The 18116-nt window shown below is 44.1% G+C and overlaps 1 protein-coding gene across 3 annotated transcripts in view; it reads right to left on the bottom strand.

Moving 5' to 3' along the window:
• LOC144951450 (activin receptor type-1-like) overlaps positions 1-18116 on the bottom strand; it is a 49423-nt gene that overhangs the window by 5703 nt on the left and 25604 nt on the right. For 2 of the 3 annotated variants that reach the window (XM_078881833.1, XM_078881881.1), the window contains exons 2-8: positions 17322-17400; positions 13956-14042; positions 12126-12383; positions 6167-6375; positions 2264-2363; positions 1145-1291; positions 226-501 (exon numbers count right to left, since the gene is read on the bottom strand). In XM_078881833.1, coding sequence (XP_078737959.1) covers positions 226-501; positions 1145-1291; positions 2264-2363; positions 6167-6375; positions 12126-12383; positions 13956-14022 — 1057 coding nt within the window. In that variant the 5' untranslated portion in view covers positions 14023-14042; positions 17322-17400. The remainder of the gene's footprint in view (positions 1-225; positions 502-1144; positions 1292-2263; positions 2364-6166; positions 6376-12125; positions 12384-13955; positions 14043-17321; positions 17401-18116) is intronic. The other variant, XM_078881763.1, reaches the window with a different exon arrangement.

An 18116-nucleotide genomic window follows, 5' to 3' on the forward strand; every position in this document is an offset into this window, starting at 1 on the left:
TTCTTGAAGAATCAAATGCAAGAAATGAAATCTTTGCTTCTGTTATGACATGGAATGATAAGTCAACACAACATCAAATACTGCAAAGGACAGGCAAAAGCGGAGAGAGGTGACAGCCAACATTCCAAAGTCATAACCCTCTCCAAAACCATTTGAAACATAAAAACCCCATCTTATTTGCTAAATCTTTGCAAACGAATTGGGGGGAGTCCTTTCTTCACCCACCAAGATCGGCAATGCAGCACTGGCCATTGCTCTTCACCAAGATGTTCTTGCTCTTGAGGTCGCGATGCGCGATGGCAGGCTTCCCGTGCGTGCCAAAGATCTCCCCGTGGAGGTGAGAAAGGCCGGCGGCCACGGACAGGGCGAGGCGCAGGCAGGAGGACGCCTCCAGGGGCCAGCGCTGCAGCCAGTCGTAGAGCGAGCCACACTCGTGGTAGTGTGTGATGAGCCACAGCTGAGTACTCGAGTTGCGTGACGTCATGTCCGACGCAATGAATCCTGAAATGGGGCAACGAGCGATTGTGATTTATCAAACAGCCTTTTTCTTCCATTGGAACCTCATTTGCCAGAAGAAAAAATATGATAATTGTTTTTTTACCCTTTTATCTGGCAATAAAACTGACACCTTTTTTTCTTCTGGCAAATGAGGTTCCAATGGTGTAAATGCTTACCCCGAGCTCTCATACTCTGATGGTGCATTGTCTTTGAGATGTGCGCCTTTTGGCATCATCTGGTCCAACACCATGTGAGACTAGGCTCTAAGGAAAGCTGTCTCGGGTGTGGACCAATCAACTTCAAGGACAGTGCATACATTATCAGAGTTATGTTTTTTGTTTGCATTACAACAGCAGGTATTGTGGTCTATGCAAACATGACTCCTTGTAAAAAAAGGTGTCAGTTTTGTTGCCAGATAAAAGGGTAAAAAAACAATTATCAGCCTTTTTTTATTACGCGAATTAATCTCAATTCGAAATTGATAGTGAGATATGTATGCTGCACGATTGATATATATGTAAAAAAAACGCTGCCAAGACGAATGTTAAGAGTGTGGCGGAACAGCTGACGCACAACCAACGCTATTTTGTAAGACAGTAGCAAGTGCATCACAATCGGGCATTGTGTTGTGGTGAGACTCTCGCACCGAGAATGTTCTCGTGCCGGAGCAGCACCGTGTTGTAGATTTCCGTCTCGCGGCACCAAGACTTCTCGTCTCTCGATGAGAAGATTTTCACAGCGACGTTTTCACCCTGCCACTGTCCGCGCCACACCTCGCCGTACCGCCCCTTGCCTGGTCGAGGAAACGCGACAATGCACACATCAACTTGCGTTTAAAAACGCACGGCTGCACATACAGATAGTCCCCAAGTTACGATGGTCCGATTTACGATATTTCGATCTTACGATGGCGATTGCAATACGACAAAATTGTAAAATATTTTAAATTTCGCGAGGCAGGCAAACGCAGCAGCGTACGAGGTACGATACTGTACGTTAGGACGCTGCCGGGATTGTTTCCTGAAAAGACTTTGTTATATTGCAGTTCATATAGGTAGGCTAAGAATTTACCTTTCTTTTTACTTTACATTTTACTGTGCAATACAGTATTGTAATTAATAAATACATATAGTATATAGTTTATACAGTACGGTACTGTAAATTGCTCTGTTTTGCTAAATTATCACCATTCTTTAAGACTCCTGGGTGGGCTAGGCCATCTTCGACTTACGATATTTTTGACTTACGATGGGGTCGTCGTAACGCATCTCCATCCTAAGTAGAGGACTACCTATCCTCGGTAAGGCTGGCGGGGTTGCTACATTTGTCAATGGTAGGGGTGGCCAACCTGTAATGTAAAAGTACCCATGAGTTCTGCAAAGTAAATATAAGTGTATATATATATTGACAATTTTTGCCACAACACGGGTAACATTCATTATTCTTCTCAACTATGATAGTGCGTTCTACGTTATGCCCTTGCGATAGTCGCATGCGGTGTATTAAAGAGCCGCATGCTGCTTGGGAGATGCCAGTTGGCCACCTCTGGTCTACGGTAAATGTATCAAATATCTTCGTCTCCATTAACCGATACATTTATTCGATTCGTGTGACCTAAAAAAATAACTACCCAAATGCTCAAGAGGTAAACATTTCCCAGAATTCACTCAACACAAATGTTCAAGGCACCGCACAAAAAACTCCATGCGTCTGGATGCGAATCGTTCAGCACCGGCGAGTCAAGCGTCAACATCTGCCACCTTACCGACGCATTCAATAAGCGTGATTTGACGAGCCACTGTCCGCTGTACAAGGAAAGGGAGGCCTGAGCCACTGCCCGATGTACAGGAATGGTCCAACAAGTCCTGCCATTGGGGAAACAAAAAGCAAATTAATTTTGTTGTCAACGGCGCACTTAAACACACCGCGGATGATTCATGTTGAATGCGTGTATGTTGAACTTGTTGTGCATCGTACATAGCCGGTTCGACAGAAGTTCAACGTACATAAATACATATATTCATCGGGCAAGAAAGGCTAAGTGGGCGACTAAATGTGGGGCTAAATGGCAACCTGCATATGTTGTTTGAGTTACAGTCGTCACAAGCCCATGCCAGTCTAACTGCGAGTTGTGAACGTGTTAGCCCCTTAGGCAAAAGCACGACATCCAATTTATGACCAATTCCCCTCTTGCATTAACGCGTTAGTATGTGCAAACACTGTACATATGTTTCCCATTATCGGTGAAAGGAGTTAACTTCATTGAGGACAAACATCGGACAGCATGTATAAACTACAGCTATTGTGTTTAAACCCAGACTGGTGTTTTAGGTGTGAAACTAAATATCTGATGTATTTGGTTCTTCACTCGTGACATCCAAGCCAATGTCTATATATCGCTGAAATTAGAATAATTATTATTTCAGACGATACACTGATGTAAAGTATACTGCTTGAGAGTCAAAATGAGTCAAGTACTATTTTGTCCAGTACTCAACTCCACGGGACAATCATTAAAGGCAGATCGAGATCAAAATTACGAAATAAAGTTATAAATAAGGACGGGATGGAGCAACGTTTGAAAGCTGAACTTGACAACAAAACCCAATATACCAATGCCTCTAAAGAAGAAAGATTTGAATCCGTGCATATTTCTCCCGCTCTGACATTTGGATTTGAAACATGAACAGAGATGGGGAGGATTGAACAAAAGCTCAAAATTGCACAAAGTGTGGAGAGATACGCGCTTGGGATTACGCAGAAAAAGGGAACAACAAGGATAAGAGAAAGTACGGCCGGTTCCAGGCATGAGTTTGGCCGGTTTAGAAAGGCAAACGGCCTTCGGCAGGAAACATCGCTAGAAGGGATGACGGTCGCTGGGCGAGATAAACTACGCGATGGCAGCCAAACAAGATGCGCAGAGGTGGAGCGATGGGATCAGCGAGTGGGCAGGTGCTAGGTGAATTGTTGTATCACGGGGATGTAACAATCGAGAAGTGGATTGATCACGGTTGATAAAGATGATGATGATTTCACTCTCGTGTTCCAAAAGCAAATTATAGCAATAAAACAGCTCTATAGTGGTTAATCCACCATAAGAGTCATGTTACAAAGTACTGATGACCTGTCCTGATATGCCAGTGGTGTGATAAACGCCACACAAATACATAAACAGCACGAGTGTGGCTAGGGTGCCAAAGCCATGAACCTCCAACTGCCCAATCACAAACTGTTCCATTGGCTTCAATTATGTAACATGCTACTTCGTGACATTTAATCTGCATGACCCAACTATTTATCAGTCCAAAGTACAAGCAACACAACAGCAACATGACTACTCATATAATGGATAACCTTGTAACAAATATAACTGCATAGTTTACCCTTTGTTAACAAAAACCTACGATGACATTTAATACCGTGACATCAAAAAAACAATATGCTCGAAATATATTAACACTTGTTTACAATGCAAAAAAAATGTTTGACCTTTAAAATTAAAGTATATTATTTCTCACATTGATTTTTCAGCTTTGCTCGTAAAAACGATAACCAATCAATAAGCGTCACCACGCAAGATCTTCCGCGGCAGCTCACAGGCAGTGGTTGAAATTTCCCACTTCTTCAGATGGTGCTCAACATCCCCCAGTTTTTTTTTTCACTTTCATTTATTAGGTATAACCCTCCGAGCCATGCGGCTCTTGACTCGGGTGCAACCGCAACAAAACAAAAACGTGAACAAGAAACATCTTAAAGTGACTACACGCAACAGAAAAAATCCTGAAAAAAACAGCAAAGTCTTCCAGAAAAAGCACCGCATTTCAACGCTGTGTGCAAAAATCCCAGTGCGATGCAAGTCAAACAATAACAACCATAAGACAATGTAGACGTCACGGAAAGTGGCGCTTAATTTTGTCTCGCGACGATGGGTCGAGTTGATTTATTTGGTCGACAGCCCTTGGAAACACAATTTGAAACCTGCCAGAGAGAGCTACACCTTAGCGGATTGGCCAGCGTCAAACTCAAACGGAGTTACTGACCCCCCCTCCCACGCCTTGGAAATCCGAAATGTTTACAATCCCGCTTCAGAGCTGCCAATGAAAAAAGAAGAGGACCACCCAACATTTCAAGTGTCGATGAAGCTCTCACACGATTGGAGCAAAACATCATCGCACACTATGCTGAATAATACCGCGGATCACAACCCAAAAACACATTAGAGAGCCCGACCGAATTTGGATTGAATAATTATAACTTCAACGTGCAACGTGCACAGTATTCGCCGACTGTCGTCGAGAGAGAACAAATCAGAGGTGCGGTGGTGAGACGTCACCTTCCTCGCCTGGTATGCAGGAGGTCGGGGGTTCGATCCCGACCCTGACGCCTGTATACTTGGAGTTTGCGTGCTCTCCCCGTGGTCGCGTGGATTGTTTTTTCCGGGTCCTCCGGTTTTTCCCTCCATGTTTAGAAACATGCATTTAGATAGTTTTTATTATTTCAGTGCTATAAAAGTCCAAATGGTGGTGCCACTTTGTTGAGCTATCATTGGTGGCCAGGTCGCTTCTGAAAATTAAGTTAATGCCTCAGTGGGCTTTGCCTGGTAAGGATGGGGATGGTTTAGTTTTATTTATATGTGTTTGGGTGATTTGTTTACCTTTCTTGTAGTTTACACTACTATCATGTTTTTGTACTGTTTGTTGTTGAAACGTTATTACCCGCCCCTATGGGACATTCCTCCAGTATCAATAAATAATGATCTGATTCTGACAAGCGGGAAGGCAGTCACACAATGAGCCGGTGCCAACAATTGCCTGAGCTCTGCAGTCCTCTATATATATTAAGGTGTCATCGGCCAATTCATGAGTGTTCATGTGTGGGAGGAAACCAGAGCACCCAGAGCAAACCCACGCGTGCGAGGGAGGAAACACTATTCCAGACAGACAGAACAGGTGGAGTCCACATTTTGCTGTGCCGCCTTCTCCTGGCAAGCCAGGGTACAAAGATCCCCCGTATAGCCTCAACAGACTGTTGGGGAACATTCTATTAGCGAGCACCTATGAAGGCCGGAACAGCACACGTGGGAGTCGGCGACCAGCACCACGCCCGGTCGCTATCGTCTCCCTAGTGGCGATGATTACACACTGCACCAAGTACTCATTTGAGGCCGAGTCAATCTAGGGAAGGCCCAGGACCAGTTCAAATAATCGTCACTGGTGTTGGCCGTGAGCGGGAATCAAACTCGGGTCGCGAGGTTCGTAATGCAGCGCGCTAACCGCAACACGAAGGAAGAATCGCGCGCTTCCAAATGCGCTTTTTTGACGGTCTGGAACGCTCTTCCGATATTAGGAAGCCACTGGAGCGATGCACTTTTAAATCTAGATTGAAAAACTCATTTCTTTTCAACAGATTTTTGTGTTTAGTTTGTCGTATTTCCCCGGCACCTCCGATAAGCGCTCTTGGCTACGTACGGCGCGAAAGAAGTTCAACATACATACATACAAGCAATATTTGTGCGGCGATCCACCAACCCTGGCTGCCTTTCGTGGTGAAGGATTACAGGCCACGTGCAGCACGGCCACCACCGCCTGGCTCGGGTCACGTCCATGCAGTGAGCGTAAGAGCGAGCAAGCGAGCGACGGCGGTTGGGGGGGGGGGGGCGAGCACTCACGGCGAGGGTGCTGTCGCCCACGTTGGACGTGATGAGCCCGTCGGCAGCACCGCGCTCCGCGTCGCGAGCGTGCAGGTGGCGGGCGCGCTGCTTGTGCAGCGATCGGCACAGCAGCGCCGCGGCCGTCAGCAGGGCCACGAGGACTACGAGAGGGCCGGCGATGACCACTGCCAGGGTGCCCGGGCTGTACGGAAGCACCTCGATCTCGTCTGCAAAGCAACGAGAGGGCACGTGTGTATCACGCATGCACGCAGCGCGTGCAGTAGAAAACCTGGTGTTAATTGCATATGTACGTTGTCCTTCCCCACCGGCACCTCCGATTAGCACGTTTGGCTATTTACAGTGTACAAGAAGTTCAACATACATGCGTGCGTGTGCCACGAAGAAGGGACCATTCTCAAAAAGGTCAGCTAGAATATGTATTATCCCCATGTTATGGCAGTTTTATTGAAGAATTTGTTGATGTTTTTTTGTTAATTACACAATAGGTCATGTTGCAAGTCACAGCACACATTGCTTCATGGTGTGGTCCAGAAATCCAGATACACCAAATGAGAAATACGTTAAGTAATCCGGTTTTACTACGTACGAGAGTGATTTAAACGTGAATAATGTATAGCGCTGCTGTGCTACGGCGCCTAATTCAATGGCTAAATGGAAAGACTTATTCTCCAGACGGAGCCTGCTCATCATTCCGCTATGAAACGGCAGATTAAAGCGCGCTCGTTCTATAGCTTGAAGACAGGTCTATAAACGTTACAGAATGTATGGTCCCAAATTTAAACCCTGGGATTGATCCACGTTTCCAACATGTTTGCTGGCTAATAATAGCCGTGGGGAGAGTTTGGTTATTACAAGCGGGGCACTTTAGGTTTGCAACTAAATCGCTATACCAGGAAGCAGCTTCATCAATGTTCTTAATATTAAAAAGGCAAATCCTTCACTAAAAGTCAGTGTCATGTATGTTTCATGTTTGAGCTGCTGCATAAACTGGTAAGGCTATTATTATATTTTGGTACTGGCAAAGGAGGTCTAATGATGGTAACGCTAAACATGCATTTATGAAAAGAATAATGATTAGCACAAGAAGAAAAACGTAAAGATATTATTAAACGAATGATGGTCGAATGATTCGTCAATACATTTTCTGTTTTGCAATGTAATTACCGAACGGTAATTTTAGAAGTGCGTTGGCTACTGAATGATAATCTACATTCTGCCGCAAGATACACCACGGTATATTTCGGCACTAAAATGCTCCCTCATTGGCAGGACCCATAAAGGATTATTCTGTTTCACCCACTTGGGACAGTAAACATTTCATAGCTTTCCACAAAAAGGTTTTCCGCTACCTAATTAGGTGTGTGTACATTAAATGGTCTTCCATGCCAATGAGCATTCCGTGAAAGCATAGTTTGTGAATGAAAAACACACGTTACCTTTCCGTCTCGAGCATGACGCTACAATTTATGAATATAGCAAATGCGTGTATATTTTTTATGCATGTGCAGACAAATCTAGCGTAAAGTCCCAAGCCCTGAATTATGTTTTATTCAAACAGGTAGACCGAGTGAAAATATTCATATATTGCAGGGTTGGGAACGGATTGTACCTTGCATGTGACAGAAATTAATTATTTAAATTATGTTTGTCCGCAGCGCCATTAGCATGAAATACCATTCAAAATGCATTAATCATTGATTACTGCGGCTTCAGTTTTTCACATCATCTGCCAAACTACGTCAATATTCGAGAGAAGACAGCCATCGCAGTATTATACGTGCACCATATTGAAACTCAAATCCCTTGAAGCCTCATTTAAAAGCACATTTATTAACGGGACTTCAGTTGTAATTTTTGCGGATAACACGAATAACCCTCATGTACATTTCTCAAACAGACACACTATTGACGCTGATACCAGTTTCCATGAATAGCAGCACTTCAATATTCAGTTTCAATGAGTAATGATTGTACACAGGGTTTAAAAGCAGACTTATGGAAAGATATTGCTTTAATGTGATGGTGTAATGTTTGCGCTTTTGTTGAGGGGCATTAACATTAACTATTCATGTGCAACAAGGTATGCCTCTTCGCTAATGAATGCAGTAAACAAATCCTCTCAATAGAAACTCAGCAGCAGGCAATAAACCTCAACGTCTAATTTCATTGGAATACTCTTCACAAAAATCCTTCTGATCATTGTTGTTCTGTATCATAGGTGTTCGACTCACGCGTGAGAATACTGGAAGGGAAAAAATCATGGCTCACACACCCCATGACCTCTCCAACGTACCCAACGGACACAAATTATATTAATTATAGAGAGGCCAATTGCACTGTCCTGCACCATTTCAACCTTCGGTGTCCTGTCAGAGCTTTGCTGTTGGCTGTGGCCACTGCGGAGATATTTTTGTATTGTGCCGGCTTGTGTTTCGACGTCACATGCCTCAACTATAAAGAGTTTATACATCGATATGGCGGTGTGCCCATTGAAGCTCCGGCGTGATTTTCTACATTTTGTCAACTTCACCGTGAAGCCACTTCTGTCTGCCGACAAGCACCGGCATCCAAATTGCAGATCAAACAAATAGTCACGAGACTTTACACAGTCACCGTAGCCATGTGATATTCCCACCCATACCTCTTTTATAACAGGATTGTGTACATTCTACACGACTAAAATGCCAGTTCTTATACAATGCGTGTGCAGCAATATTTCACGCAGATTACATTGTTCACATATTTACCAAGGCTGACGTACACCCATTGAGATATAATAGTTATGTTTCTGGTTAACTATTCTGTCGAGTTATCAGTTGTTGTTTTTAGACCATGAGATTAGCAACAGATAGCCGACTCTTTCCTACCATGCCACAGGGCCTATGTCTACAATGAGCATGCTTGCAGGAATTGACCTTTTGACCCCATGTAAGCTAGTTCAGTGACAAGCACTCTCATCAATATACTAACCATCTGCCTAATTTTCCATGTCACTCTAAAATGCAGAACATCTGTTGTGCAATTATGGCAGAAATTACTTTCACTTATCCTCTACGACATTATTAGAAGAAGCACAATAACTTTTGCACGGATGCCCTCTACAGACATTTCTGAAAACCAGCAACTATAAATTATGTTTTTAAAACACAGCCTCTAGAATAGATATACCTGCTGAACATATGGCAATTTTACGTCACTTTAAAATGAAAACATGTTTGTGCAAGCGTGGGGGTGATTTTAAAGGTGCACCATTAGCTTGGTCTTTACCTGTGCCTATTCATTATGCACTTTCAAATGCACTATGCCTGAATGAATTATCTGTGCGTTTTGAAAATAAGATTTTTGCATTAATGCGGTTCGCTCCTGTTCACTGCAATTTCCCCAAGACACCCCAGAAATATGTAGAACATAGGCCTAATTCTAGATTTTAAGTTTTCGTGACTGCAAGGATCCATACTCTTTGGTTCTTTCGGTAAAGTCACGTGGGTGAAAAAAAATAAGAATACAGATAAAGAATAAAAATATAAATGACTAAATTAAATCACGACGTTTCGGAAGCAACACAAGCGTCCGTCATCAGGTGGGACAACCACAGCAAAATTACTGTAGTGGGCAAAGAGAGCTGTTAGTGACAAGCGATTATATAGGGTAAGAGGGGGGGGGAGGAGCCAGAGAGGAGGGATGCAGGGGCCTAGTATAGCATTTATAAACGGTCAATTCCACAATAAAAAAAATAATGTACATATGCCATCGCAGGCCTTACAGACACATTGTACACTCTTTAATGTGTCATGCTATAATACCTGCCGTCTACTCACATTGTATTCTTGACAAAACAAACAGGACCGAGGGTGACATTTGTGATTCTACGTGTTCAAATTCAGCCGTTCATCAATCCACTGCTGGACGAAGGCATCACTGCACCGGTCGCGGGCGTTACTTTACCACACCTCACCATGCTGATCGATGCGGGTTGGTGAATGCAGGCTTCACGGACACAGGGAGTTATGCATTGAACACAGCAACGGACGTTGCTGCACTGCCCTCTGCTGGCCACCATGTAGTCCTGCAAGCCTATTCGTGCACAGAGGTCACCCAGCTAAATACCATGCAACTGCTCGGCTTAATACTGACGGTGGTGGCTATGCACGTGGCCTGTAATCCAGCACTGTGGAGACGAGGGTTAGTGGACCGCATAAAACGTCGTGAAACTCCATTTTCGTGGGTGTCGAGGTGCCATAACCCTCGCTCGCCAGGAGAAGGCAGTAGAGTAAGTGGACTAATCGCCATGTGTTTCCATCTGTACGGGAATGGAGAGTTGTCCCCACGCACTTGTGGGTTTTCTCCGAGATCTCCAGTTTCCTCCCGATTGTATAAAAAACTCATTAATAACGCGGACGTCCAGAATAGACACCTCTTGCAAGCCTCAGGCATGGTACCTCCTCCTGGTTTTGACATTCCTCGTAGGCACTAATGTACCATCAACCGCGTAAGGGCATTAATGGGTCGACGCCGTACATCTCCATAATTAACGTGAAGTTAAAGACACGCTCCACAGAGCGACTGCGGCTATGCAACCCAAACTGTGGACCACATACTTAGTGAACCACTGTAGTCTGCGCTCCTTTAACGAATGAATAGCAAAACTGCACGAAACTCTCTCCCAAAGCCGCCTCGTGGCTAGCAGACCTCGAAAATGGCATTTAGCTAAGGAACCACACTGCCATCGTTATATGCAAGAGTAGAAAATTTGGTTGGAATAAATATCTTAAAATAAAAACCCAATGAAAAATAGTCATATGACTCAGTGTGGCTTACATGGGAAAAATAAAAGAAACAAAAAATAAAGATATGATGATATGGGTGCATTCCAGGTGATGTGCTCACATGATTATTACATTCTACGTCCTTTACGATAAATAAATTACCGTTGAACTGACCAAATACATAAATTTCAAGATAAAAAATACAGCCCGAATACAAGATCCAACAAGCTCGGTAAGTCCCTGCGGGGTGCAAAGACTGTCTCTACATATTCATAATCAACGTTTTTGGGTTAGATCGCGTTATTTATAAATGTGTCGTAACCCTCCACCACCCGACACGGCCAATCAGCAAAAAAGTGTCACGTTGACAAAAGACAAATAGTTTACTGCTTTAGCCCACCGGTGTGTTGAAGCGCGAAACCACAACATTTTAAATTTTTGAGTACGACGTTTCGCTGGTAATTGCATCCAGCATCATCGGGCAATTCGCCATAATGGTGAGGCTCTGCTCTTGCTCCCGGTCTTAAATAGACCAGCAGCAGGGTGACGTCATCATTTAACTCATCAGGTGCAACGATTTGAGGCGGAGGGGGGGGTTATTGTAATTATATACTAGATTAGTAATTAGGCAATTGTTATGATGTGAGTTGTAGATTAGTAATCAGTTGTAATGTGTGTTATTGTAATTATATACTACGTTAGTAATCAGTTAATTAGTATTTGTTTCCCCTATAAGGAATTGTAATATGTATTATTTAATAATACGCTTCCAGGCCGCACTAAGCCTGTAGCTGTCTGAGCGTCTACGTATCTAAGCGTGCAGCCCAGCACATGGCTGTGCAGTGCTTACCAGGGACGGCCACGGTGGCGAGATGTTATCTCACTCGGCTGGTATAAAGGAGGCCGTGGGTTCGATCCCAACACCCCGACGCCTGTATATTCGGAGTTTGCATGTCTCTCTCCCCGTGGTCGCGTGGATTTTTCGTCGGTTTTTTTCCCTCCACATTTAGAATCAACGTGCGCTCAAGAGCATTTGGCTGCTATAAATTTTCCAAGTGATGACAAGCCACTTCGTTGCGCTATCATTTGCGGCCAGGTCGCTTCTGAAAAAGAGCTACGTAGGTCAGTGGGCCTTAACCTGGCAAAATAAAAAAAATAGTTTACGGTTGAAATAGTTGACAGTTTATTACCATCAGGGGGCGGTGTGGCGGTGAGGTTGGAGTTACACCAGTCTCCTGTGCAGCACTCGATCACCACCTGGCTGGTCGAGGCGGGGGTGCTGCAAGTCAGCAGTACTTGCTCGGCATTGGGAAGGCAGCCTTTCAGTTCCACGTAGCGCCCATTGGTCAGCTCTAGGGCGGCGTAGCAGCGCTGCCCGTTGCACTGAGACTCTTCGCCGCAGATCCCTTCGCACGCGCAGACAAACGGCGGGCTCTCCAAGCCCACATCTCGTACACGGGGAGGCACAGAGAGTACACGTGTTAATACACACGCGGCGAGTTCATGGGTGGTCGTTAGTTTGTTGGTACAGAATCGTTTCAATTGGTTATTTTGTAGAGTGACTTAACAAAAAAGTATTCTTTCTTATCGTGTCTTCCTGCTCAAATGAGCAATGGGCAGCTATCTCCCATCTCTGTAGGCAGGACACCGACATCACTCTGCAATGTCCAAAGAATGAGCACTAGTGACTTTCTACAGAGTGCACGTTGAACTTCTTTCGCAGCGTATGTAGCCAACCGTGCTAATCGGAGGTGCGGGGTAAGGACAACACAAAAAGCAGTTATAAAGATTTTGAGTTTTCAATCTAGATTATTTCAAAGTGCATAGTTCCATTTGGCTTCCTAATATCGGAAGGAAGAGCATTCCATGTGGCCGCAAAAGCACATCGGAAAGCGCGCACTTGTAGTGACCGTCTTTGTATGACGGTTAGTCAAAAGCCGCTGCGAGGATGACCGAAGTTCGCGTGATGATGGTTTATGCTCCTTAACGAGATCTACAAGGTATTGTAGGCCATTTGTGGCGAGCACTTTTTGCGAGTAGAATGTCAAGATCTATTTAATATAGAACTTGGTATTGCTACATTTTAATTTGAAACATCAACAACACATACATTACCACCTGTAGTGGGTCCATTCAAATATAGGGACAATCAATATTGATCCACTCTGTTAATGCCAACTAAGACTTCAAAGAGTGCATTGGCAGCAGTGTATCATGTGCAGAAAGATCACACCTTGACCCTGCTGTTATGATGTTTTGGTTAATGGACCTTCTTCATGTACGGCAGTTTTAAGGACCACGGTGGTAACAGATTAAAGAACCTGGGGTTATTCAAAATTATTTACCAAACCGCATTTCATACTAGAGGCAAAAATTATGGAGAAAAAAACTGAAATATTTTCGCACATTCTTAGGTAAACATACAGAAACCGATTTCTTTTAATTCGTTCAGCTGCTATTTAATATAGCGCAAATAAAAAAAATATCAAATTTTGCCACAAGAGGGCAAACTTGCATAACGAAAAGCCTGCATACAGCAACTAGTTAAACCATCCAGGCCATGACAAACAAAGGCTCTTACCCAATGCGGCATATAAAAAAATATATTGCAAAAAAAACTCACTCCAATAACTTACTTTAATTATCAGTATTCAGCATGTTAAATGTCTGGCATTTCTACCGAATTTCTTTAAACTATGAAATGGAAGAAGAAAAAGAGGATGATGATGAGAGTGTGACCCCCTCGAGGTGTCCGGTTTTACTCCCACGTGTACAATAAACACTCGTGATGAATTAGCTGAAAACATCTTAAAACACTAAAAAAAAACCAATGTAGTAGCAGCAGCAGGACCCCCCTTCTTAAAAAAAACAGTCCTAACGTCTCGGCGTGGATTTTTCCCTGGATACATAAGTAAACTTGGCACACAAACGGTGGCGTTATTTGAAGTCCGGTGGAGAATGTAAACGGCGTAGCCACATGCCGCATGCCTTCACAGATCCTTCCTGCGTGCAGCTGTTACCTTTGGCTGCGAATGATGACACACAGAAGTAGGTCAGCGTAGCGATGCTCACCACCCACACCCCCATGGCAGCCGCGTACGCTGTGGCTGCAAGACAAATGCGCGCACGCGCGCGCACACACACGCACACAAAAAAACTAATTCACTTTTGAAAAATACGTCTCATAAACGTCCGCGATCGCAGACTTCTCCACGAAAAGCGCGGCCTCTGCGGCGTAGACTACAACCGCGCCGTGCGTGTCAAGATAAGTTAGCGGACAGGAATTCCGTCATGTCCTGCACAACTAAAGGCAATATCATTCTGGCACAAAACAGCGATACGCTGTGCATGGTAGCCCACAAATGGCCTACGCTGGCACTTTATCTGTGTCACGGGTGAGAAATTTTGGCAGGGAAAATGAGATCGGAAGAATGGTCAATACATGGCAAGGAAACCGGTAGTGTTTACCACTCAGGAGTCGCTACTAAAATAGAATACTGAAGCAGCAACTATTCATTGTTCTTGGGACATTATTCGCGTTTTGGAGGTGAAAACTGTGGGCACAGAACTTTTCTGCAAAGTCAGCCTGAGGCAGACTTTCCTTCACAAGTGTCAAAGAAAAGCGGACTCGAAAGTGTCTCTTTGCTAAAATCACCATGGAGAGCGGAGCTCATCTCTGCTGGTGGCCCTGAGTCTGTGGTGGAAAATCCACATTCCAGTGGCAGAGGCTGGTATATCCAATTTTGCAAAGGTTAACGACTGTTGGTACTCATTTCACAACCCCAGCACTTACCCTAACGGACTGTTAGGGTAAGTGCTGATAACGAGCACCTATGAAGGCCAGCACCACACCCGGCCACCTTTGTCTCACTAGTGGCGATGTTTACACACTGCACTAAGTACTCAATTTGAGGCCGAGTCGACCTAGGGGAGACCCAGGACCAGTTCAGATCATCGTCACTGGCGATGACCCCAAGTGGCTATTGAACCTGGGTCGCCGGGTCCGTAGCGCAGCGTGCTAACCGCTACTCTGCCGCTCCCCACAAGAAAGTGAACACCTAGACTGCCACGTGTTTTTAACACCGTACACCCGGTCATATTTTTTTAAAGTGAAAAAAGTATAACCCGTAAAAACAAAGTTTTTCACTATAAATCCTTTATATGTGTGGCAGCGAACTTAATATAAAGGATTTAAAAAAATATATTCGCCTGTGGAGGACGCGGGGATCGATCCCGCGACCTTTGGCATGGGAAGCGAGGGCGCTACCAACTGCGCTACTCCGCCACGGCCTGTGGAGGGGTTACGCTCTGGGCTCTTATACTGTGACGTTCAGCCAAAGCCAAGAATGAGTTCTATTTGAATATATGTAAAATCATTTTTTTTTGCCTAAAAAGTGTAAAATTTTGGGAATTTTTTTTCACGAACATTAATTGTCTCGCACAACGAGTCTGTGTGGAAAATGTCAGCTCGATTGGATCACGGGAAGTGGGTTAAAAAACGACCGAAAGATTTGCACGGTCGTAAGCAAGCAAGCAAGCACGCAAGCAAGCGAACTTAATATAAAGGATTTAAAAAGAGGAATTGTGTGCTACATTGGCATGTACCGTACATAGATTGTGTACTTGTGGATTACATGTCGATAATGCTACGCTACGGATTAAGATAACTACAAATGTAAACAACACGAGATGACAATGTGATTTAAGGTGTCATCTCCTCAGCCAGGTAATTCTATTACAATTTAAAAAAATATATCAAATGCATAATTTCAATTGTTAAAAGAATTATCGTGGCATTATTTCATGCAAAAGAAAATCCATGGAACAAGTAGCCGGTGCATTGTGTCCATTGGGATCTACGGATAAAATGCACCTAACAAATGTAAATTATTATTTTATATATATGGAACTGAACGAATGTTATGCAGGTTGTACCATGTAATTCAGTAAAAATGTAAAGTGCGGAATATTTAAACAAGCTACATGTAAAATATTACTCTCACAGACTTTGCATGTGAACCCCCAAAACGTAATGTCACCGCACACTTGAAGCGATACCGTTTAGCATTAATTGTCACATGAGTTAAAGAAATATTACTCATTGCCCAAGGCATAAGAGTTGAATAATTAACTTCCAACACACGTTTTGTAAGTATGCGGGTTAAGCTCTAAAGTATAAGAAAATTGCTGGAGTTGGCTGAAATTTGCCCCACTTAAGAGCTTAAACAATTGCTGAATTTTTGAGGTTTTAGTCATTCATTTGTGTCTGCAACTTGTCAGACAGCCACACTGTTCCCATCCGCATGTATACATTCGACAGTGCAAACATACGGTATGTACGTACATTATGCATGTAAATACATTATATTGGTTGAAGGATATGACACAGAACCAAAGCAGACAAAGCACACCACACTCTGACATGTTTACAGAAGCCCCACCATACATTGTCGTCCTTAAGATGTTGTGACAATACAACAAGCCACGAGCTCGGAGATTACTTTTTTTCGACTCTCTTTTCGCCTGCCCCAATTTTGATTCTGCGCAAACCCCGCACCACAATGGGCCGCTGTAAGACCCCCTCAAGTAGAACGTTCCCTCTGTCTGACATACGCCGACGGCAAGCCGTGGCACTGCGGCCCACTACTTTGAGGGCCTCTGCCACCGCCGCCACCGCCACCACCACACGTGTTTCCTGTGATCACACCCAAAGTGAGCGGCGTTGGCATTAAACTTCCACGTTGCGAGTGAGCAAGAGGGAGGGAGAGACAGTTTGCCGGTTTCGCAAACGAATAAATATCGCTCAGTGATAATGACGGCCACAGACGAGACTCGTATACAAAAAACACGGCAATGCACTTGCATACTAAAGTGTACAGTGGAATGAATCGGAAGGCCGCAATGACTGAGGCAGTCTGCGTTCCAGCGCAACACCACTCCCATTAGGCAATGAGCCCAGTTCCTGGTGGCTTCTGCAGAATCTGCCAACAGCAGCAGAGGTGTCTGGCCAAAGCGGCCATCAATGAAGAGCTTGCACAGAAAAAATAATAACTATTCAATTAATGGCGATGATGAACACCTGAGGGGTTTGTAAACCTTCAAATCCAGGTCGGCTCATTTGGCTCTAAATTTTTTGGGTTGGCCTCGAAGCATATACTTCTTCCGTACGTGCAGAGTTAATATAGGAAATAATTAGCTGCGGTATGGTTTATTTTGTTTTGGACAGTGGCCAATGTAATGTTAGTACACTATCAAGTCCATACCAACATTGTTTGTTGTGACAAATATGAACATATGCTGACAGGTTCAGCTAAATACCACGCATTGCCTACTACCTTGTTCTTAAGAAAAAAAGAAAGTCGCACAAATGAGTGTGTTTAAGCCACCGTTGAAAATGCTCTTTGATGATGATTTTCTTTCTTTCCCAGTGTAGTTTCATCACTCACAGAAGCACACGAGGCACAGCTGCACTCGGGTACGGAACGAAAACAAAGAGGGAAAAACAGAAAAATAGTTGAGCACAAGCCAAGAAGTCCGACGGTTTCACGTTTCCAAGTTCTGCAGTCGACTTGCCCTCAATTTGCTGACAGCAACTGTGCCACTCTTGCAAGTTAAGATGCTCGAACAAGGCACATGTCCTTATTTCAATCCATAATCAGTCCAGTATCTTTAAAGGCCTAGTATTCCGAGATAACCGTCATTACAGGCGTATTTCCACGGAATGTTTTCGACATAATAGCTTCGTTGGTTTTTGCTTGACAATTGAACTCCTGTGAGAATAAGTACACAGCCAATGAACTCGAAAAGTGGTATTCACTCTGACCCGAACCACAATGGCACACCAGACACACATTTTTATTTATTTAAAATGATGCCATCGGAAGGCGAGTGCTAGATACAGTGCAGTATACACGGCAGTCGTGAACCTCACCCCATCCATTTGCTCCTTCTGTTCACTCAACCTACTCACTATCACCCTCTGTTCTCTTTAGCAGCCCCATTTTCTCCTTCTCCCTCGCCATGATAGGTCAGCAAAGAGCCAATTACGTGCATCACAACCGCTGCCCCAAATGTCACCAGAGTTGATCACAAACTTGAACAACACTTTGTGGGATTTTAACAATGGGCTGTCGATGTCCGACTTTTTCCGGCAGTCCAATGGATAAACTGCTCCCCACCAT

The sequence above is a fragment of the Lampetra fluviatilis genome, chromosome 1 (genome assembly GCF_964198595.1).
Source record: "Lampetra fluviatilis chromosome 1, kcLamFluv1.1, whole genome shotgun sequence".
NCBI classification, from domain to species: Eukaryota; Metazoa; Chordata; class Hyperoartia; order Petromyzontiformes; family Petromyzontidae; genus Lampetra; species Lampetra fluviatilis.